General features: G+C 37.3%; 1 protein-coding gene across 4 annotated transcripts in view; it reads left to right on the top strand.

Moving 5' to 3' along the window:
* SYT10 (synaptotagmin 10) overlaps positions 1-23,555 on the top strand; it is a 95,452-nt gene that overhangs the window by 37,550 nt on the left and 34,347 nt on the right. For 2 of the 4 annotated variants that reach the window (XM_041735412.1, XM_041735411.1), the window contains exons 4-6: positions 15,422-15,542; positions 18,736-18,907; positions 21,016-21,145. In XM_041735412.1, the coding sequence (XP_041591346.1) occupies positions 15,422-15,542; positions 18,736-18,907; positions 21,016-21,145 (423 nt within the window). Of the gene's footprint in view, positions 1-15,421; positions 15,543-18,735; positions 18,908-21,015; positions 21,160-23,059; positions 23,119-23,555 lie in introns of those variants that run through there. The other 2 variants (XM_041735414.1, XM_041735415.1) reach the window with 2 other exon arrangements.

The raw sequence follows: 23,555 nt of genomic DNA, 5'->3' as shown, positions 1-23,555 counted from the left end.
ACTACACTGACCTGGTTTATAGCTATAAAGTACTTGAATCTGTTATCTTTTAACTAAGGATCTGTCAAGTTTGAAAGAGTAGACCTTGACATACCAAATACAAAGAAACTATTGTGTTCATTGTACCAACCAGAGTACTGAATGTACTAGCTGAGCTTGAGTTTGAAGTAATGTATTTTAATACCCAGTACCAAAATTTCTTTAAATGTTTAAAAAAATTTTTAATTTGTTTTCTTGTTTCTAGTGATATACTTTTAATTTTCCTCCTGAGCATCCTAGATCTATTCCAGGATCAAAATAACACTGCCTTCTTGTTTTGCTTTGTTTGTATTTAACTATCAATTCTCTTTTAAAATGCGTTAACTATGGAATATTTTGTTATCCAATAACGTTTTAAAGAGTGGCAAAATTCCAACTGCATTCTGAAGAAAAAAGTATGGTGGAAGGCAAGGCAGTAGAGAGGAAACTTTTTGGTCAGGGACGGTCTGGCTCAATCTTTGGGGTGCAGCAGGCAGTAGTACAAGTCATAGGCCTGCAGATTGGGAAAATGAACCCATGTCTGCTCTTCCTTAGGCATTCCTAATTTTCTCTTTCATCTCTGCACTAAACCTGATCCTGGAATGTCACAGATACTACATCTGCTAATGGGCCATCATTAATTATTAACTCAAATGATGCAAATAAATTCTATGACCCTATCTCTGAGCTCTTTTAGTCATTTGCAAGAATTTATAGCAAGTATCTATATTGCAACATAAAATCAAATTAAAATTCAGTGCAAAATAAGAGAGTCTATGGCACCTGGGTAGCTCAGTGGTTGAGCATCTGTCTTTGGCTCAGATCAGGATCCCTGGGTCCTAGGATCGAGTCCCACATCAGGTTCCCCAAAGGGAACCTGCTTCTCCCTCTGCCTATGTCTCTGTCTCTCTTTCTGTGTCTCTCATGAATAAATAAATAAAATATTTTTTAAAAATAAAGTCTATAATAGACTACCAAAAGATTATGAAAGTTCCCACAGTGTGGTTTTTCTAGGCTTCAACCCTGTTCAATTCAAGCAGGCTGTTAAGGAACTTTGTCTCCACAAAATAAACAAACAAAGCAGGAACAGACCCATAAAAACACCCAACAAGCTAGTGGTTGCCAGAGGGGAGGGGAGAGAGGGGATGGGCAAATTGGGGAAAAGAAAAAATATATAAGAAACTTTGTCTCGTGAGTATTTGGTATTCAATAAATCATCATAGTTTTTTTATATTATTTTGAAAATTAAATCTCATCTATGTGCATTTAGAGAACAAGGCTTCAGTGTTCCATCTTTTGACTGCCTTTGCATTGCACATGAAAGACTGGAGGCAAATTAGCCTTAAAATAAGACCATAACAAATTAGCCTTTTATTGTCAGATTAAGCAGTACATTCCTATAATATTGGTTACAGCATTTTGTTTCATAAAACAAAAAGAAGTTAATCTAAAACTTTGATGCCGCTAGTTTTAGTCTGAATTCAACACTGATGCCACACTTTTTAAATAAGTAGAGAATTGCTGAGTAAGCACGGTAAGATATTTTGAGTTCTTGAAAGGATATTAGTCAAAAATTGGTAGCTGACCATATTTTTTAGTCAATATATTTGGGATTGTTCAAAAAGCAAAATGTTTTTTTTTTCCTAAATTCAAACTACCCACATAATTTCCAATTTAAGTTCCTACCTTGCTTGACTTGTAAGGATTATAATACGATCCAACTTCTCTATCGCCCTTGAGTCTCTCCCTTTCCCCCCTAACCCCCACCACCACTGCCTATCCCTCATCCCTGCCCTCCCTCCCTGGCTTCCTAGTCCCTCACCCTCTACCCTCTCCCTAGCTTTTCCCTATCTGGTTATTGTTGGAAGCCCTCAACCCTAATCACTGAAGAATTTAGGCTCTGGGACAAACTAACAAGCTTTGCATCCCTGCTGTGTCACTTCTCTCTATGGCTCTGAGCAAGTTACAGAACCTTTAAACCTTAATTACCTTATCTATAAAACAGGGATTATGAGAAGGCAGACCACAGTTTGTTGAATACAGTAAATAAAATAAGGGCTTAGCAGAGCCAGGCATTTGTCAATGCTTACTATATGTTAGCTGCCAAGAAGTATTACAGAATAATATCATCAGGAAATGATTTTCGTTGTTGATGTACCTTATATATTAAATAGGAGCAAAGATCTTGGTGCTGAAAAATGGTTATGTCTTATTATCATGATAGGAGATAGTTTTAGGTGATATGCTTTTCTATGAAGGGTGGAAAGTGTTATGTAAGAGTTCATTTAAATCTTTTTAGTTATTGTATGCTGTGATTCAGTGAGAATGTAGTATTTTTATAAGGTATATACTCACAATGTCCCATTTCATGCCCCTCATCTGCAACTGAGCCTGACTCTTCCTTTCACACTGGGCACTTCTCTTTGTTTCTTTACCAAACTGTACATGTGCTTATTAAGTGCATCTTATAAAACTCCAGGAGCTTAAAGATACTAGAATGTACTTTGTGTGTCCCTTCAGGTTCACTCTCTACTATTCTCCACCGTTTGGTACCTCAGGGGGCCTGTGAGATCCACAGACACTGTACTCTAATTTCTAGCAAAGGATGTCAGGACAGGAGGAGAATGTCATTTGGATATGTATTCTCTCATCATTCTTTGAGAGATCACCTCAGGCTGGCTGTGTCCTTCACCTGAGGGCATAGTTCCTCTCAAAGCAGGCTTCTTTTTGCCACTTTTTCCTTCTGAGTCCAGATAGCTGTACCCCCTACCCTTGTCCTCTCAGACCTAGGAGTCAACACAGCCCCCTCTGTTACCAGAGCCCCAGTGCTGTACCTATCTTGTGGTTTTCCTAGCCCTGCTCACATCTCTGTAGATAGTCCATTCACTAAGCCCTCTGGAATTAGTCTAGCTTGTGTGTGCCATCTGTTTCCTCCTAGATCCCTGACTGATAACCTCAAGGGAGGGGGGTGAAAAAGAATTCCTGATTACAAACAGGTTAATTTCCGAAAACTTTCTTGGACTTTTCCAGGTGTCTGAGATGTTCTGTGTGTTCATTACCTTTAGTCCTTGAGAAGCTTGATAATAAGACAAGGCCTTCAGCCACTAAAAGTGAGAAGGAACACGGCCATGCTAAAATCCTCTCATCTTTAAATACAGAGAATTCAAAGGAACTCCTTAAAATGGAATCTCACATTTCATCACAATCGAAAAACTCAATTTCTGCCTCTTAAAAATCAAGATTTCAGACAGGAATAATACATCATTTATTTAGAGTGATTTGGAAAAGAACTCTATGTTAATATTATAGGTTTCAAAATATATTTATGTCCCCAATTTCTTACCTTAAAAATTTAAAATAGAACACTTATAAAACACTATGCATGTCCCTGTTTTTAAAGTAAAATCTACTGAATAACCTTTTCTTAATAGTGGTGATCTTTATGACCATTAGTTACCATAATAAATTCTAAAAATAGATTTTTATTTCCATCCATTGCTCTTCTATTACACTATTTTCATCTCCATTATAAGTATACATGCTTCCTGTATTCCTTACCTCTCCAATTTGTCGCTTTTAGGTTTCTAATAAAATAACTCAGTTGGAGGGAATGGTATACAAATAAAATTAATATGTCTTTTTTTTTTTTAATTAATATGTCTTTTTTTTTTTTAATTAATATGTCTTAAATATTGACCTGTGATCTTTTTCTCAGAGTAAAGTGCATGAGACTTGTAATAGGTCAAAAGTCTTTTTCATATTAACCTAAAGATTCCAAAGTATGTTTGGAGTAAGATTTTGAGAACACTTATGTCCAGATCATGTGATCATATTATTTCAGAATTGCTAGAGAGTTCAAGTGTAATCCTTTAATTTTATAGTTTAGAAAATGAAGGCCCAGGGATGTTTTAAAAAATCACTTAGGCTCACCCAGCAGATTAATAGAATATCCAGAACTAGATTTTAAATCTTTAAATGACTCTTAGTTCAGTGTTCCTTGACTTGAATTATGTCGGAATATTAACATGTTTAGAATATACTAAAAATAAATTAAAAGAATTAAAATTCAGCATAGTTCTAAAGGTACTTTCACAGGAAGTTCACATTTATTAGAGAGAGAGTGGTGGAGTGGCTATACTCTTGCACACAAATAGTTATTATCCACTTGATTGCTAATATCCCAGTTTCTCCCATGTTTAAAATTTCTTACCCTAATTAAATTTCCTAAATGAATCATATTCATATTTTAAAAAATGAATGAGATACCTTTTCTTTTTTCTTCAATACTGAACTTGAATAAAATATGACAATGTTATAAGAGACTATGCCATGGTTCATCTCACATTCAGTCTTTCTATAAATTTAATTCACTAAACCAGAGATCTTACTGAATGTCAATTTTATTCATGTATTTGGAGTGCTTTTAAATTCTTAAGTATTCTATGCACAGTCCCACACCCTATGGTAAGTAAAGGGAAGCTTTACAAGTACAGGCACTTATCAAATAAATACCAGTCTGTAAAAGAGCTGATAACCAGAAGCAGAAAATTATCCCCAATCGGGCTTTTGTCACAGCAATAGGCTACAAATATTTAACTTAAAGTCTAGTTATACATAGAATAGCGAGTGTGATATATTGGCCATCCAGAGAAAATAGTGGATAAAAGAACATTTTGTAGAGGCACCTCAGTGGCTCAGTCAGTTAAGCATCTCGCTCTTGGTTTCAGCTCAGTCTGTGATCTCATGGGTTGTGAGTCAAGCCCCCATTAGGCTCCACACTCAGCAGGGAGTCTGCGTGAAGGATTCTCTCTCTCTCTCTCTCTCTGCCACTCCTCCAGTCTCTCTCAATATAAATACATAAATCTTTATTTTTATTTTTTATTTTTTTAAAGATTTTATTTATTCATGAGAGACACAGAGAGAGAGAGAGAGAGAGAGAGACAGGCAGAGGGAGAAGCAGGCTCCATGCAGGGAGCCCGACGTAGGACTCGATCCCGGGTCTACAGGATCACACCCTAGGCTGAAAGCAGGTGCTAAACCACTGAGCCTCCCAGGGATTCCCCAGATAAATCTTTTTTTTAGAAAAAGAACATTTGTAATAGAAGCTAGTTACCTGCTCTACTCACTTACAGAACAAGGATCTTAAATCGTCAATTCAACAAACTCTATTTAGTTCTATTTACCAGGCACTCTCTGCATGGTTTAGAGCATAATCTGTCTCCGTGTAGAGGGTCTACTTTCTAGAAAAGGGAGGCAGATAATAAGGAAATATGTTGTGAAATATGTTGTATGTCCAATGAAGGAAATGCTATGTGAAACAGAGGCAGGGTAAAGGAGAGAGAGGCCACTCTAAATAGGGTGGTCAGAAAGGGCCTCTCTGACAGTGTTAGGAGATGAGATCAGAGACAGCTGAGGGTCAGGTCTTTTGGAGCCCTCAAGCCATGGACAGAGCTGTTAGTTTCACTCTCTGTGATTTGTGAGACCATTGGTGGCTTTTGATTAGAAGTGAGCCATGGTGTCACTTAGGATCAAAAAGATCTCTGACTACTATGTGGAGAATAGACTGGGGAGGAGAGGTGGATTTGTTCACAGCCCAGAAACTAGATCATCTTGGCCAGTAATTTGTTTAACATGGGTTCATGTAGGAATTGTAATCTATAATAATATTTCACAGACCAATAGCAAATAGGACAATAAAATCTTTTAGTATGCCAATAAAAAGATACTGAGCCAATGATAGATTAATTACATTATTGTTCTAGACAAAGAAGAGATGAATGAAATAAAGTCCACATTTAGTTGAGGCATTCCTTTTAATGAGTTTATTCTTGGTAGAGTCAGTCTTTCCAAATAAACTCAGTATCAGCCACTGGCATAGTAGAAGCTAAGAGCATGTAGCTAGCAGGCGACAGCACTGGCATTACAGACAAGATGGGCTGATCCAAAGGTTATTACTCTCAGGACACAGCTTGCTTCCACTGCCTGTGGTGAGTAGCCTCGCCAAGGCAGGAACACGTGTCCTTTCTCTTCCTGAGACTACTGCGCAGTTCAACAGCATTGCCAACCAAGAGTAGCCTGGCCATGACAGGGACAGGTGTCTCATCTATAGACAGCTATTTAGATTAGCAAAGTGTAGACTTTCCCAGACCAAACACTTTCAAGTTACGGTGAAATCTTGTTTTTTAAAGTTTAAAGGTCCATCACACGATGGACACTCCTGCCATTAACTCTGGTATCAAGGATGTAATGGTCCTCTCCTTTCCACATGCAGAAGTTTGATAAGAAAGTTTTAGCATCCAACTGCATATCGATTTCATCTAAACAAGTTATTCAAAACAAGTTATTCTCAAAAAATAAAAAATGATTTAAAAATAGTAAAAAAAAGAAACCCACGAAAACAAATTATCCAAACAGCATTGTCCAAAACAAGCTTGCAAAACATGGGTTTGAATTCATAACTAGTCAGTACACAATAGAGGTGAAACCATACAAACTAATTTAAGGTAGACTCCAAAATAGTGAAGCCAGGTTCATCCAGTCCAAGTGCCTAGTACAACCATACTGAGAGCGATGCCATTAATGAGGAATTTTATCAAGGTATTTAAAAGCTTCAAATACTCCAAGCTGCATAGTGTATTGCACAAGCTTCTATGCCACTATTTATAAACCTATTCTAAACCTATTAAGGTTTAAGAATAAGTCTCCAGGTCCTCTCACCAAGAAGTTTTAGGTATCTCTTAACCGATATTACAAAAGGAGGAGTTCTTACTAAATTTGTATCCTCTTCTTATGCCCCACATTGCTCTTGTCCCAGTGTCTACATTGGGCTATCCCCTCTGCCTCAGGATGCTCATTACACCAGGTGTTATGAAATTGATTTAAGTCCATGAAAGACCGTTTTAAGGCCTCATCTCTCTTCTATGAATTCAGCATTTTGTTCCTCCAAGTGGCCAAGTCTGAAGCTGTGTTGGATGGGATAATAGTTAAACCATTCGGCAGGCAGGGTTATTTCCCCACTCAGATTGGGAGCTGAAAATGGTTCTCCCACTGAGCAGAAACATCGCACTATTAAATAGTATCACGGGCAATAGTAGCTCTGGGTAGTGAATATTGATCACTTAATGCTCAGTGGGGTTTGTTATCCTCCCATCTTCAACACTGCCATGTTCTCTGCCCCTTTCTGCCCTGACTTCAGTAAAGTTTCACCTGGATTTTGTGTCATGGCCAACCACAATGCTTGATATTATATAATCCTTACTGAAAAGTGTGTTCTTTCCTTCCTGCAGAAACACAAGCAGGTCCTGCTAAAGGACACCTAGTAAGTGTTTTCTCTATCTTCAAGTGGAGATGGTAAGAAAGAATCAATAATGAAAATGTATGTAAAACTCCAGGAGTCTAACTAGGTGTTGTGATAGAACCCTCCTTTGCTTGTCCCTTCCCCCACCCTTGTTGCACATGGTGCAATCTGGTTTAATCACAATCACTAGGAGAAGGAGGAAGGGCAGGAAGGAAGTGTTATGTGAAAATTGTAGTTCTTTGAAAGAAAAGGAAGGAAGTAGGCTAGAAACTGGAGTAGATTTTAATGTTAATTACATTTCCTAATTGTATTCTATCAAACAGCTTCCTCCTCCTTCTTTGCATCCCAGAGTTACAAGACTGCTTGTTCTGGTGACTGGTGAAAATGGTCAGATGTGCAAGGAAAAAATGCAATTTATATACCTTAGGAAGATATTTGCTTCTGAAATTCCGATGCACTATAGAATTAGAGCAAACATAATCCCAGATCACACTAGAGGGATCCATGAAGAAATAAAGTTTAGTAAAAACCAATAGATAAGTATCTTCTAACTTAAGCGCCCCAAACCTTTAGTGTATCTGTAGATGGCCCAAAACTATTATGACTATTATACTCTCAGGGCTACCATATGTAGACATGCCCTTGCACAGTTCTAGGGAGCTCTACTCATAGAGCCCCCAACACCCATAAACAGTGTCTTTGCTCACTTGTTCTCTGTTTACTGAGTAGCCTTCAGTCCTTCAAATAGTAGATGTCCCTGTTGCCACTGAAGCCATGCATGACTTGGCCTGATGCTTTTATGATTCATTCATTCAATACATTTTTTTACTGAGCATCAACCTTATACTAGTCACTGACCCTGGAAAAATTGAAGTAAACAAGAAAAGAAATAGTACTTTTTTTCAACATCTGTGTGTCAGACTGGGCCTATAATATATATTAGTTTTGTATATTATCCCTTAATGAAATGCAACCCCTCCAAGTAATTGTTACTAACCATGAAAATGGTTCTCATCCTGACTGCAAAAAAAAAAAAAAAAAAAAAAAAAAATCAGGTTGTTCACATACTCCTGAGGAGGAGTCTTTTTTTTTTTTTAACTTTGAGAGAGAGAGAGAGAGCATGCAAGCAACATGGAAGGGCAGAAGGAGAGGGAGAAGCAGACTCCCTGCTGAGCAGGGAGCCTGACACAGGGCTTGATTCCAGGACTCCGAGATCATCAGCTGAGCTGAAGGCAGATACTTAACTGACTGAGCCAACCACATGTCCCAAGAAGGGGTCATTTAGAATAAGGCCAGTGTGTTACCATTTAAATTATCCTATATCACTGCCAGAGCCAGTGGTCTCTGTTAATCTTCTGGTCACGGTTGGATCTTCCACTCAGCACCTCAAGCCTCTTTATATACTACTCCCTCTGTTTTTAATTCTCTTTACCTTTAGTCATTCTTCAAAGTTTAGATTAAAATTCACCCACCTCTGGGTGGTTCCTCCTAGATTTCATGGGAAGAACCAGGTATTTTCATTATCCAGTATGGTCTTTCCTCATGTATCCCCCACCAGATCAACCCTGATCTTGTTCTTGAACTTGAAATTGAGCTATTAGCACCAGCTGTTCCTCTGTGGTCTTTCTAATGAGGCTCTGCTGGGTCTGTAGCAAACAAGGGCTAAAAGGGCCTAGCCATACATTCCTGAACATGCCTGAACTATTTAGTCTTCATTTACTATTTAGTCTTCATTTAACCAGTGCATAAAATTACGAAATTTTAGAGATGGGAAATAAATTAGTTCATCTGTTTGAACACCCTCATGCTATACCAAAGAAACTAGGTCAAGTGAGGTTAAGTGGATTGCCCAAGGTTAAATTCCATTATTTTCTCAGGTGAATGGCTGATGTGGGTCAGAGAGAAATAAATATTTTACAGTAGTTTGAATGCAGTAGACCCACCTTGGGTCTGCATTACATTGGGGCGGCAAATCACCTCCTCTCTCAGACAGGACAGAGCATGGTGGACGATGTAGCACTGGCCAAGTACATGGCCAACTTCCTGGCTCTGGGGCTCCCAGAGGTGTCATCCCCTCCTTGAAGGGGATGCTCAGATGCCAAAGAGGAGGTGGAAAAGAAGTGCCAGGGCTCACCTGGGAGATGCCCCCGGTTAGGGTGGTGGCATGCCCTTCCACTCGAGCCTGAACCACTTTCCACAGGGTCTGGCCTGAGGTCGGCTCAACAAATGGAAGGTCCCATCAGACAACTTGATGAGTTGGCCCTGCCTGGAGCCCTGCAGTTCCTGAGTCTCTAGGCACAGTTTTACCTGGTGTATGAAGACACCCGAGACCCTGAAGGATTGCCATTGTGTGACCGTAGCACTCACCCTTAACCTCCCTGTGCTCTTGTGTCAGAGAGCCTGAGAAAAGCTGCTTCAGTTTGTGAGCAGGCAAATGAAAGACTAGTAATTTAATGAAGATGCTCATTTGATCTAGTAACACATCGTTTAACAGTGTAAGGAGAACCATCCATTTTCTTACCAACCAGGAAATGTGGAAGGCAGGCAGCATTTAGGGTGCTAAGAGGATGTGATGACTGCTGTCACCATGGCAACCAATTGTTTAAAGGTTTTTTTTTTCAGTAAGTCTTAATGATTCTTTTGAATACATCTCTGAATTCAAACCTTTCTTCAGTCAACACTTTCACACACCTGTTTACTTCAGAAGCCCCTCTACTGTTTTTTTAAGATTTGTTTATTTATTGGAGGTGAGGAGTGGGGGGAGGGCAGAAGGAGAGAGTCTTAAGCAGACTCCATGCCAAGTTCAGAGCCCAGTCTCACAACCCTGAGATCACCACCTGAGCTAAAACCAAGAGTCTGCCACTCAACTAATTGCACCACCTAGGCACCCCACCTTTCTCCTTTATTCATCCTAATATACCCTACTCAAAACAAAGAAATGTTTTGCAAATATTGTTTTCATTACCAACTAGTATGTGGGAGATGTAGGATATTAACTCTAGCTTTTCTGATCTGGGAACCTATGTATCCTTTTCATTCTTCCAGGCTCCCACTCTTTCATGTTACCAACACCTTTGGATTCCCCCCTATTACCCATAAGAGTCACAGAATAAACTACCTAGAGCTTTAAATGTCCTCCAACATGTCACCAAACTCCTTACTTCTTACCATAAGCTGCCCATTCTTATTTGTAAATATTAATCATAGTACTCACATACAATATTATTCCTCTTCTCTGCCGATTTCATGTCTGTAGGCTCTCAAACCCTAATGTGCTGTTTACTTCCTTCACTGGGTTAAAACATGCTGTAGTTATCAAGCCTTAAATCTGATGTCTCTCCATTTCTATACTCAGTTGCTATAGTTCGATCTTACTATTAGCTCAGTCCTGAAATAGGATGTGCAGTGCAACTATCTGTATATCAACTTATCTGTCCATTGACTTTTATTTCTATCTTAGAGAGATGGTATATGGAAAAATCTTTATAACTGTGTCTATGTTTATGAAGTTAACTATAGCCAGTTACTAGAAAGTGATCTTTATCTACCCAGCTCAATGTCTGTGGAACCCGGGTGAAGAAATCAAATGTATAGTCTCTGAGCCAGGCTCAGTGTTAGCCTTCTTCATAAGCCCTCCTTCCAGGTATACAGTCAGAAGATCGTCACTGTGAATGTTCCACCAAATACATTATTAGTGTGTATGAGAATGGTCTTCCTACCTGGAGAAATTTTATGGAACACTATATACTAGACGTAAAGCAGGATTTCAAATGATTATTTGTGCAAAGATAGAGTCATTTTTCAAAGGTTCATATGAGAAGTTCATGTTCATGTTGAATTGGAATAAATGAGGTTATCCAGAAATAAACTTTGCAGAAACTCAAAGCCTAAAGCCCAAAATTACCACTTCAAACATTCTAAGGATTTTGGATAAAAATACCTAAAAAAATAGTGTATACTTCTCTACTTTCTTAAACAGAACATATAGAATATATTTTTTCTAGGTTTCATGACTCAAAAGCCATCATTTTAAATATTAATTACTGTTGAAATCTATAATAAAATGCTGTTTTAAGTTGGTTAGGCATTATTAGTGTCAGATCCCCTTGATAGAAAACGATTCCAGATTGTTATCCTTTTCCAAACATCTGCTTCCTTCTTGTATGAATGGTGTCTTTCCAGCTATCATTTATTGCGGGCTTCCCCAGACCGACTGCTTTAGTTGCCCCATTTCCACATTCCACATGTGAGTTTTGACCTGCTGTAGAATGATATACCAAGTAAACATTCTCGTTAGAATTTTACCTAAAATAATAGTGAATGGGTGTTGAGTAAGAAATGAGGTAGTCTCCTTATGTAAGAGAATTTCACCATATAACTTTGTTATATTTATGCTATATGTTCAGAGACCTTTCAACTTATTTTCTGCTTTTTTTGCTTGGCAGGAGAGGGTTCAGATTGTTGGGACTGAGTATGGCCTTATAAACTGCAGTGAGCTGGGGCAGAGAAGAGGTGGCAATTAAAAGTCAGCCTGCTCCCTGAGGCTGTGCCATGTGTTTACACGCAGACACAGGGGGTATGGAGAATTAGTGCTCACACTAGCTCACAGGACTGTCACCCAAACCTGGACTTCTGCTGGTACATTTGTTACAGGACCTTTTTAAAGGTTATACAGCCATTTACCTTCATTAATTCATTTCTCATAATTATTTCTTAGGTTGCTTCCAGATTTAAAAAGTTGTAGAATATTGGTATTTACCTAGAGAGTATTGTGCCCTTTTCAGTGTGTATGCAATTTCAGTTCTTTCACATTCACACTTCCTGAAGGAAAAATCTAGTCTAATGAAGAATCCTTTTGCAATTATTATGCATGCATACTGTACATTAATCTTTACCACCCAGAGGCACCTGGTGGCTCAGGGGTTTAGCGTCTGCCTTTGGCTCAAGTCCTAGGATCAAGTCCCACATCGGGCTCCCCAAAGGGAGCTTGCTTCTCCCTCTGCCTGTGTCTCTGATGAATAAATAAATAAAATCTTAAAAAGGAAACCATCCAGTTCATTCTAGTTTCTTTAAAACTACTTACCTCATGGAGTTTAAATATTTGAGGAAATTACTTACTACTCCAGTAGGCAAAAAGCCAGCTAGGCTGTCATACAGAGCTGCCTAGGGATGTCCTTTAACTATGCTCTTTGCTTTTAGTTTATTTAGGCTAGTGCTTTCGTCAACTCCTCAGTTTAACCTCTTTACATTTACCAATACCTGTTAATAACAGATAGTCAAAATTATGTTGCAGCTGGATAAAAAGGACCTTTGAGGGGTGGGACCAAATACTGTAAACTTTCTTTGTTCCAACCAGTAAGCATGTGATATATATTTAGAGAAATAGAAAAATTACTTCTACAAATTGTTCAATGTGTAAAATTAAAATCATCACAGTCACATACATGAAAATATGTTCTTTTCATATAAGAACTAAGCCCTTTAGATGTGTCTGTTGGTACACTGTGTTGTGTTTGTGGTACATTCCCTGTTGGACTCTAAGCATTTCATCCCTGAGATCATGTCCCCTATTTCCTCCCTCACTTCTCCACTGCCATTCCACTAAGAACTTAACACTTGCTCTATATTCATAAAAAGGTGCCTTAATTTTTTTCACCAGCTGGTGACAAAGTGTGCCTACTTTTACTGATAGTTCCTGGGAGGAGAAATACACACTAAGAGAAAAGGAGGGGTGATGGCTGCCAGATAGAAAATTTCAGAGAACTCCATTGACTCAGCCTAAAGAAACACTGGAAAAGAGATAGAAACAAGAATCACCACATAAAAATAGGATCCAGACTTATTTTCTTAGTCTTTTATAGCCTACTCTTCCTTCTCAGCTGAGATCTTCAAGGACAGAATCATGCCACATCTATCTTGGGGTCCATGGAACCTACCAGTGCACCTAGCAAATAATATTCAATAATTGCTTGGTGGTGAAAAGAATGAATCCTTAGTAGGAGATTGTACTCTTGCTGTTTTTTTCTCTGGCCTCTCCTGTTGGCTGTTGCTCACTATTTTGGGTCTGCAGCAATCCAAAAGCCCAGAGGAAACCCAGTTGAATATATCTTTGTTTTAAAATGTATGCTTTTTTACTAAAGCTCTTAAAAAATAATAACTGCTTTCCTTGATTAATTTTTTTTCATTTATCTAGTACTTACTGAGCATTCAATATGTGTAAGGTACTGCTCATGTGATGGCAACACAGTCATAAACAAAACAGTATCCTTTGTCATATGGCAGCCATTGGGTTAAATGCCTTGGACTTTATATACATTATCTCACTTAATGATTAAAACCACTGTTGAGTGGGTACTTTCCTTAGTTTGAAAATGAAAGTTTCAGAAGTTCAAAACTTAATTAAATTTCCTAGGATCTCACAGCTAGGAGGTAGAAAAAAACAGGAGTCAAACATAAGTTTGACTCTAAACTTTATGCTCTTAATTAGCAGGCTCTACTACTTCTAGACCGTGAATAAAGAAATAGGAATTACATAAATCAGAATCTAAGGTATAAGATTAAGTCCAACAAATGTTAATAGTTTGTCATGAAGAATTTTTAGGAACCTAGTCCTATGGGCCTGGGTGCATAGCAACTTATTTCCTGCCAAATTAAATCTACCACATATTGTCTTACCAGGAATGATTTTATTAAATCCTATAAATAGCTCTTTGAGAAGCATCCTAAATATGCATTGTTCACATTCATTTTCGTTTGTCCACCATCTATGCAGCCATGGACAGGAAATAGATCAATATTAGGGTTCTGTGAACAGTTCAAATGTATATCTGATACAACTTTATGTCCATATGAACTAATCTTTTCATTTCTTCAAAAAGTTGCACTGAGAGCCAGCTATGTACCAGGCAGTTCAGTAGAATGTAGCAATAAAAAGACAAGAACTTTGCTGTCCTAGACCTTACATATGGGAATCCGGGAAACAAAAAATGAATGTAAAAGATAATTTCTAATGATTATGAGGACTATGAAAAAAATATAAAGGATTTGTGAGTAGGTGAGCATAGGATAGGAAGGAAGAAGGCCTCACTAAGAAAATGCTATTTGAGCTGAGACCTGCATTGTGAGAAGGAGTCATCCATGGAAAGATACATGAGAAAAAATGAAAATGCACCAGACAAAGCCAGGAACAAACTGCATTTATTTGAATAACAGGGAAAAAAAGGCTTTTGAGTCCATATCAGAGTAAGCTGAGAAGAGAGACAAGAAATAAAGTTAGAAAGATAGGATCCTGATCACATTGGGCCTTATATCTGACCTTGTGATTTACCATCCAAACCAAAGACATATTTAAGAATTGAAGGGGGATGTTCTTACTAATTATACAATGACAACAGGTATAAACCCAGAATTTCCCAGTTATACCAAGATTTATAGTTACCTTGCTTCTATACCAGGTTTTGAATTTTATTCCGGTATAGTTATGAGCCCTCAGATGGTTTCAAGCAGGAGAGTGAAATAACTTGATTTGCAGTTCGTAAGTGATCACCTTTGAGTGCTTCTGTGATAGATCAATTTTAGAAACTCCTAAAGTAATCCTGAGAAGAAGTGATATTGGTTTGAATGGTATTAATAGAGCTGAAAAAGAAAGTCACTAATTTGGGATATATTTGGTAGACAGTGTAGACAAGACATGGGTTGGATGTGTAGGGGTGAGGGAAAGAGAAGAATAAAAGTGACTGCTGGGCTCTGGCTCCAGCCTCTGGGTAAATGATAACTTCCTTTGTTGGTTCTTGGAAAGAGTGACAGAAAAATTGGCTTCAGAAGGTGAATAGGAATGAATGGAATCAGCAGTCTGGTTTTGACTATATTAAATTTGAGATTCCTGTTAAAAATACAAGTGGAGATGTCAAATGAGCAACTGGAATATACTCTCTTTTCTTACTCTGTTTAGAACAGCTTTCTTGCAATGTTATCTGTATCCTTAATAAAACAGTTTAGAATGACATTCAGATATTCCATCGAAGTGAGTTTTCACTGAACCTCTTCAATTATAATCTTGTTTTACTATCCGGTCGAAATTGCTAACATTACCAATTGCCTTTCTAGGAAAGTATAGATCTGGGTGAAATCATGTTTTCCCTTTGTTATTTGCCAACTGCTGGACGTATGACTCTGACGGTCATCAAGTGCAGAAATCTGAAGGCTATGGATGTCACTGGCTCATCAGGTATGTACACAGTTGGCTAGTGGGTCAAGGGTACATTCCCAAATATTTCATGTATCCAAAATTATATATGGCTATTGAATTTTTAAGTTCATTTGTCTATAGTGGAGTATTATAAAAGTAGAAAAAGAGATTACCAAACAAAGGACTTTAAATCACCTCTTGTATTTACATTATTATTATTACAAAAATTTTAAAAGATGTTATCAAATATATTGACCATGAGCTTGAGTTTTTATTTTTATTTTGCTCTACTAATTTGGTTCTTTCTCAAAAATTCATAATTTACCAATCACTGCCCTACTTCTAACTAGTCAGTTACTTATAAAGAAGATTCTTCACCTCAAGCTTGCATTACCTTACAAGTATGAAAACACATGTAGACTGAACTTCTTTCCCTCACTCGATCTGCAGAGAAAGAACAAGTTTCAAAGACCATCATTTGCATCTGCATTCTTAACGCCTTTCAAAATAAAACTTTGGGCAAGTGTAGTGACTGAAAGAAAAAATAAAGGAATGCTTCTTGAAGTTTCTTAAAAGATATTCTTGGAAGAGGGCAGTCCGGGTGGCTCAGTGGTTTAGCGCCGCCTTTAGCCCAGGGCCTGATCCTGGACACCCGGGATCAAGTCCCATGTTGGGCTCTCTGCATGGAGCCTGTGATATTCTTGGAGGAAATTTCTCTTTCTGTGCTCATTTTGATAAAGAGGTAAAGTCACATCATGTTCTTTTACCCCTGCATTTAAATCACTACAGTCTGGAGGTTTATATATTAACTTAATATGTGAACTCTGGCAGAGCTCTGTAAAAGAAAAAATGATCAGGACAGAGGAGAGAAGGCAATAAGCATTTGTCAAATTAAGCAAATAAGAAATGGTAGTGGAGATACAGGAAAGGATGACATGGGGAAAGGAATCTATAACTTTGTGCTTCTTCAGAACAAAGAAATAAACTAAATTTGTTTTACAAAAAGCATGAGATAACTCTAAGTTCTAGTGCAGAAAGAGCTCCAGGATACACTAAAGGAGTGAAAAAAAAGGGGGGGGGGAGGCGCAAAAATAAACATGGATATCATGCTCCTTTCTGTGTAAGAATTGGGAGTATTACAATACATATTTATGTTATTAATATTTGCAAAAAGAATTACCAGAGTGACAAACGAAAACCAAGGGGTGGAGAGAGAGGTATGGGAAGAGATGGGAGGGAGCCTTCTCATTATAGGTTTTTCTCTACCATCTTCACTTTTGAACAATTTTGTGAATTATTTTTTTCATTTTTTTAAATTTACAGTACACAGTTGATATATAAAAGTAGAATGAAAGTAAACTCTGCATTTATTTTGGTGAAAAATTCTTGGGTCAGTAAATGTTGAAGAATTTACACAATGTACTCTGCAAATTATTGTTTATTCTACTCTTTCCTCCATATATCAAAAGAGATCAAATTCTGAGACAAGCAGACAGCATCGAAGTTGTAATTAAGTGCAAGATTACTTTTTGTTTATATGAAGCTTTTCAACGAAAGAGTGCATGCTCTGAGAACACCACCTCATTAACTCTCACTAGAGGTTTGTGAATCAACTAAGGAGCCAGTAAATTATCCTTGTCACTAGTGGAGAAATGTCGTCAGAGACATGATGGGGGTGGCAGAGGATAAATCATGTCTTGTTCCCAATGTTAATGAGAGGTCTAGGCCTGGGCCTAATACACAAAAGAGTATCACAGAAGTGAGTTTCTTTCTTAGAACATACTTCCTATTATTAAAAAATTGAGAAGTAAATAGGAAACAGCCATTGAACATTGCCATTTTGTTTACCTTTATTTACCCAATTTTGAGCCAGAAAATATATTTTTTGCTCCTTGATGCAAATGCTTATGAAATATACAGATACATTTTTCTAAAGCTTAAAAGGTATTATTAATTCAAGTAAGTTTATACTGTCATGATTTTGGCTTATTCTAAGAAAATGAGATTTATTACTACATTGGTGGAAAGAGGAAAAAAGAGGTGGTGGTGTTACTGTTGGAGAGCAACCAGAATAAAGGGGGAAAAATAAATGAACATAGAGCAAACACTGATTGTTTAACCAGCTAGCATTCTCACCCCAATGCTTACATCCCCTCCCAAAGCCATGCTTCCCTCCTATAAAAAGGTACAAAAGTAAGGCTCTTATAGAAACTTTTGCATAGTTTTCTGTAATACTATAACAGTTTTCCTTCTTACAGAAGTAAATTTGGCCCATAAAAATATGGGCCAAATAAATTTTTCCCTTTCAAGTTGGTATCATATAGACAATGTCATATCAAGAACCTTCCATGATAACATCTTTAAACCAATTATTACCTTTTTTATTGGATACAGTTAAACACAACATATTTAATATATTTTGTAGTGATCATTTCTTCAGTCTGAGCTCTTTATCAAGCACCAACACTATGACTGTAAAATGAAATGTCTTATTTTAATACTTTTCCAACAATTGAGGAAATGTCTGACTTCTACTAATTGTGGGTGTATACACACACACATACACACATATGCTCTAGATACAATGTTATGCTTTCACAAGCTTCAATCTTCTTATCCTAAATCATTTTGAAGGAAATTAAGGCAATTATCGTTTTTTTAAGTTTTTATTTATTCATGAGAGACCTAGAGAGAGAGAGAGAGAGAGAGAGAGAGAGAAGCAGAGACACAGGCAGGGGGAGAAGCAGGCTCCATGCAGGGAGCCTGATGTGGGACTTGATCCCGGGACTCCAGCATCACATTCCGGGCTGAGGGCAGGTGCTAAACTGCTGAGCCACCCAGGCATCCCGAAGGCAATTATTCTTACCTGTTAGGATTACATTCCCTAGAAATCACTTTTAACAAAATATATTCTCAAATAGCTGTGACCAGAAGACATATAGTTCCAGACTGGCTCTTGGTAGACTGGTAGGTTTTCTCTGTTGTATTAAAAACAGATGAAACTAATACTTTTCTGGCTCATTCAAGATAAATTATTCCATTTAAAGTACGAAGTGTTAGTCTATTGCCCCCATATAAGTCATTTGAATTTAAGACTGATAATACTGAAAGGCTTAATATACTTTTCTTATACTGCTAAATAAGGCTTTTCTTATAACAATAACTAATTACAGTTTTATTTATGCTTCGTACTGTTACTTTCATTTTAATGAAATTACCTTACTATTCCTAGATCCTTATGTCAAAGTGTCTCTGATGTGTGAGGGTCGAAGATTAAAAAAGCGGAAAACAACTACAAAGAAAAATACTCTAAACCCTGTGTACAATGAGGCCATTATTTTCGATATCCCTCCAGAGAACGTGGACCAGGTCAGCCTCTCCATTGCAGTCATGGATTACGATAGGTGGGTACATGTATTCATCACTCCCTGGAGAATAGCCATGTTTAGTCATATGCAGAGCAAATTCAACTTTCCAGGTTATTTACTGCTCCAACAGTTTTAATTTAAAATGGAAGAGGAAAAAATTATTCATTCAAAATTCATTTTTTCCCATGTTATAATATTTCTTTTTTCTTTTCCAAAAGAAGTCAGACACCTGGGGCTGGTGAGAGAGTGGTGTAGAAGTAAATATGGAACCCATTATAGGAAGCATTATTGTGACATCTTTTTACAATAACAACAGAAATTACTATCAATGGAGTTTGTTTTCCCAACTGGGCTAGAATATGAATATCATAATTCTTACCCAAGCTCTTTCATTAACTAACTGTGTGTAAGGGCAAGTTATGTAATCTCTTTGGGATTCACTTTTCCCATTTGTAAGACATTAGCGTAATATAGAACCATTAACAGTGAGTATTAAGAGTGGAAAGTGAATAATAGCCTTGATGTCTCACCATGCTTTGTGGGTAATTCATTCAGCCTGCACACTTTAAGTCAGTTCTTTCATAAAATAAATTGCAAACTCCCAAATGCAGCTCTGATGTTTCTTCCTGCTTCAGCTCTGAACTTTACTCTCCCACTCTTGCCTTGTGTGAAATGTCACCCTGCTCTGTGTATCTCATCCAAACAAGGCTTTACAGCCCTGCTTAAGTCACCCCTTCTGTGTCTTTCTCAGCTAACCTACCTCTTCTTTCTCTGTTGTCCCTATAAAGGTTCATATCTCTTATTTGGCCCTTGCTATATACTTCTTTGTATTGTTTTTCTTTTTATATTTATATCTTTGGAAAGGAATACTGTGTGTTTAACCTACAAAATTATCAGCACATAGATAGTGTCTTACTACATTTATTTTGTTCTAATGTATTCTAAAGGAGTGATCCATTTTATAATATCATGAAAATAGTAGTAACCAGGACCCTAGAATCTAGAGAAATTAATATGCTATCCCCTGGCTCAGAGCTAGATAATGAAGCACTAAAAAGTAAAATGATTTATACTATCTATTTGAAATTAGTTTATATCACAGTTTAGGGAAAAAACTACCACTATTTAGAGAGACAAAAATCTTGAATTAGTTAAAATTTCAAACTCTAAAAATATGTCAGTGCTTTCATCAGAAGCCCTTAATCTGCTTTCCAAAATATTATTCCTATCGATTTATCACAGTGATTGCAGGTAGATACAACAGAGCATTTGTCATGCAGACAATTTTAGGGAAATGGATCTTGACAGTATATAGAACAGAAAGATTTTTAAAATTATTCCTAAAAATATGCTTGTTGGAGAAACTTCATATAAAAGAAACATGATACTAAACATATCTACATCAGTGACAGGAAGAAAGTAATGAAAGGTCCTAAAATCATCTCAAAAGTCGTCTTAGACATGTCTGTCAAAAGAACTCTATAGAAATGCCTTTAAATTACATTCCATTCTTGGGAAGCAACTTAGAACATGCACATTTGAGTCTTGTGTGGAATACACAACAGGAATGTTGTGCAGTATTCCCTGGTGCTGTGCAATAATAACTCAAATGCCGTAATACTGAATATAGCCCTGGCCTGTTTCATTGTAGTATAAGCAGTGACATATACTGACATATCACTTAGAGTCAACTAAATATGGCCATTTATACAAAAAAAAGGTGGGTATTGAGCTCTTGGTAAGAAATCAAAGCATCACTGTAAAATATTAGGCATTGTGAAAAAAACAAGATCTCATTTCTATCACTTAAAGTTAATAGGGCTGCTTCTAAAAAGGAAATCCAACAATATAGATAAGAACCAGCTGGTGTTTCTCATTCTATTTTATTGTGAAATGTGCCCAACTTACAGAGAACTAAAACGGTTTACGTGTGCTCCTTTTACAAATTCATATTTGAAAGCCAATCTTGTGTAGTGTATTTTGTTTGTGTAAAATGTTTAATTTGACCTAAAGTAGTATGCAGAATAATTTAGAACTTATCATAAAATCTAGTTCTAAATCATGTTTAAAATTCTGCTAACATGTATGAAACTCCATTTATCTTTGAATGTTGGAATGAAAGTGTGATATTCTCCGAATTGTAGGGTAGGACACAATGAGGTCATAGGAGTGTGTAGAACAGGCCTGGACGCTGAAGGCCTTGGGCGAGACCACTGGAATGAAATGCTGGCCTATCACCGAAAACCAATAACACATTGGCACCCCTTGCTGGAGGTATGCTGCAGTTCCCTGGCATCTATTCTTTTTTAAAATCTATTTTTCTTAAATATTATTATTTGCTAACATTTGTCTGTCATTGATTGTATACATTCACCGATTTTTTTTTTAACATTGCTCTTCCTTCCGTCCCACACAGTTTATCATCCAGTATTCAAAGTTCTGTGTGCCTTGTACGATTTTAGAAACCATTAAACTTTCTGGGTCTGATATTCCTCTGGACAGCAAGCTCACAAAAACTGCAAGTCTCATTTTCCTTACGTAGCATGAAAACTTCTATAAATGAGTGATAGAGCAATCAAGTAAATTATTGCTAACTGGCAACTGAATTTTGCTGTTTCCCTTGTGTGAAAACAGCCACCTCACCTAAACTTCCCTAGAATCCCTAATTAGAAGTACTATCTTCTAATACAACTCCTCTATGTAAAGGGACAAGTATATCTCCCAATACTCTGGGCAGTAAGTAAAAGTGCTCACAGATTTTTAAGATACTGAGGCATCAGCTTGCCTGAGTTCAAAGCCTGGCTCTGCTGTGGGACCCATATTGGAAGAACTTGGGGCAAGTTCCTGTAACTTCTCTATATTTCTGCCATTGCTCTGTAATAGCAGTAAACTCAAAGAGTAAAACTAATTAAAATGCCAAATATTAAGTGTTCAGCACAGAGTTTGACATATGTTAGCTCTTAATACAACTACTATTCATAGTTATACTAACCAGAAGTATCAACATCCACTTGTGGCAGGATTTTTAGCCTTTAACTTAGTTGTCAGTCTATTTAATACACTGAATGTCACAGGGTGGGATGACTGTCTTTCCCAAAGATGATTGCTGGAAACTCTTGGAGAGTCACAAAGTAAGTCTTTTGTGTGACCTGACTGATTGAGAGGTAATGCAGGTTAACAAAAGGATGTGGGGTAGATGCTGGCATTTATGCCATTCGATGCAAAGAATAGTTATGATAGCTACATAGTAAGTGAAAAATACACTGCTGTCTGTTCATGGGTGAGAGTCTGCTTCTTGCTCTGGCATTAAACACTGGGCTGAATGAGAGAGGTAGCACAGTGTAATTAGCTGTCAGTGGGCCCAAGTGCTTTTCAGCTTAGTCGCAAAAATGTGACCTTGGCTGTGTTACTCAGGACACGATAGGGAAAATTTGATGAACACTGTATGAACATTGCATGCTCAGGCAACAGAGCTGTTACCGTGGATAAGATATCCGCTTATATATATTAATGTTCTCAATTTTTAACCTCACTTCATTTAATGTAAATCATAAAAGACACACATACACAAACACAAATGCACATTCGCACAGGACTTTCCCCGAGAGTGCTTCAGAAGTACAGACAGGTGTATTTAATTAGTAAGTCTCGGGAAAGTTGGGTTTCATGTCAATAGTGTGTATTGTCTAAAGTATAAAGTATACTCTACTTCTTATTATACAATCACTATCCTTTTCCTGCTTCTCCTCTTGTTTTCATTTAAAGTTTGAACAGTGAATATTAATTTTAAGAATCTAGGCATGAGAGTAAAGTTTGCCAGGCAGAGAACCACATTGAAAAGTGATGTGGAAAGAAAAAAAAAGAAGAAAGAAAAGTGATATGGGATCTAATCCTTGCTCCTCTGGCTATCTGATCCTGAGCAGATCACTTATTCTGTCTACAGCTGAATTTCTCCACACTTAATGAAAATAGAAATGTATGGCCCTATAGACCTCACAGGAATTATGTAAGGAGAAGAGAGATAGTGTAAGCAAGAACTTTTCAGTAATGAAAGGACAGGGGTTGTATGCCCCAAGGTATATTATAATTACTTATGACTGTTTCATAAGCAGCTATACATTTATCTGGTGAAGGGGAGCTCTGGAATAGGCCTATGTTTGTGTCTCAGGACATGTAAACGCTTTTCAGTCATTGTAGGACTTACAGGAAGAACAAGCTACAATATGGGCATCAGAAGAAGATCCCAGATATATTTCTAACAGCTGAGTATCAGAGGACAAAAGACTATATAAATGTACTTTCTCCAGCAAGTAGCTCCTTTTTTCCAACTCCTGCACCTACATTCATTGGTCAAACAGAACATATGGACTAGAGACCTAAGAACTGGCTGGATTTTGCATTTTGGGAAAGTGGTGAGTGTATAATTATGTGTTTTATTGCCAGAGAAGGGATTAAAATGAGAAGGGAACAATTATTCAAAAACTGGGTAAGTTGGGAACAGAGAGAGACTAATGCATCATTTAGAAAATCTGGTTCCTTCTACCTAGTCAAAAGTCTATCCTATTGTAATTGAACTTTTTCAATACACATATTTAAGGACCATGAGAAATTATTCTTCAACACTCATGGCTCCCATCTGCAAAGTCATTCCCTCTCATCTCATTAGTTGCCCCCACAAAAATTG

Source organism: Vulpes lagopus, chromosome 21, assembly GCF_018345385.1.
Source record: "Vulpes lagopus strain Blue_001 chromosome 21, ASM1834538v1, whole genome shotgun sequence".
In the NCBI taxonomy this organism is placed as follows: domain Eukaryota; kingdom Metazoa; phylum Chordata; class Mammalia; order Carnivora; family Canidae; genus Vulpes; species Vulpes lagopus.
This window is presented reverse-complemented; position numbering and strand designations above follow the sequence as displayed.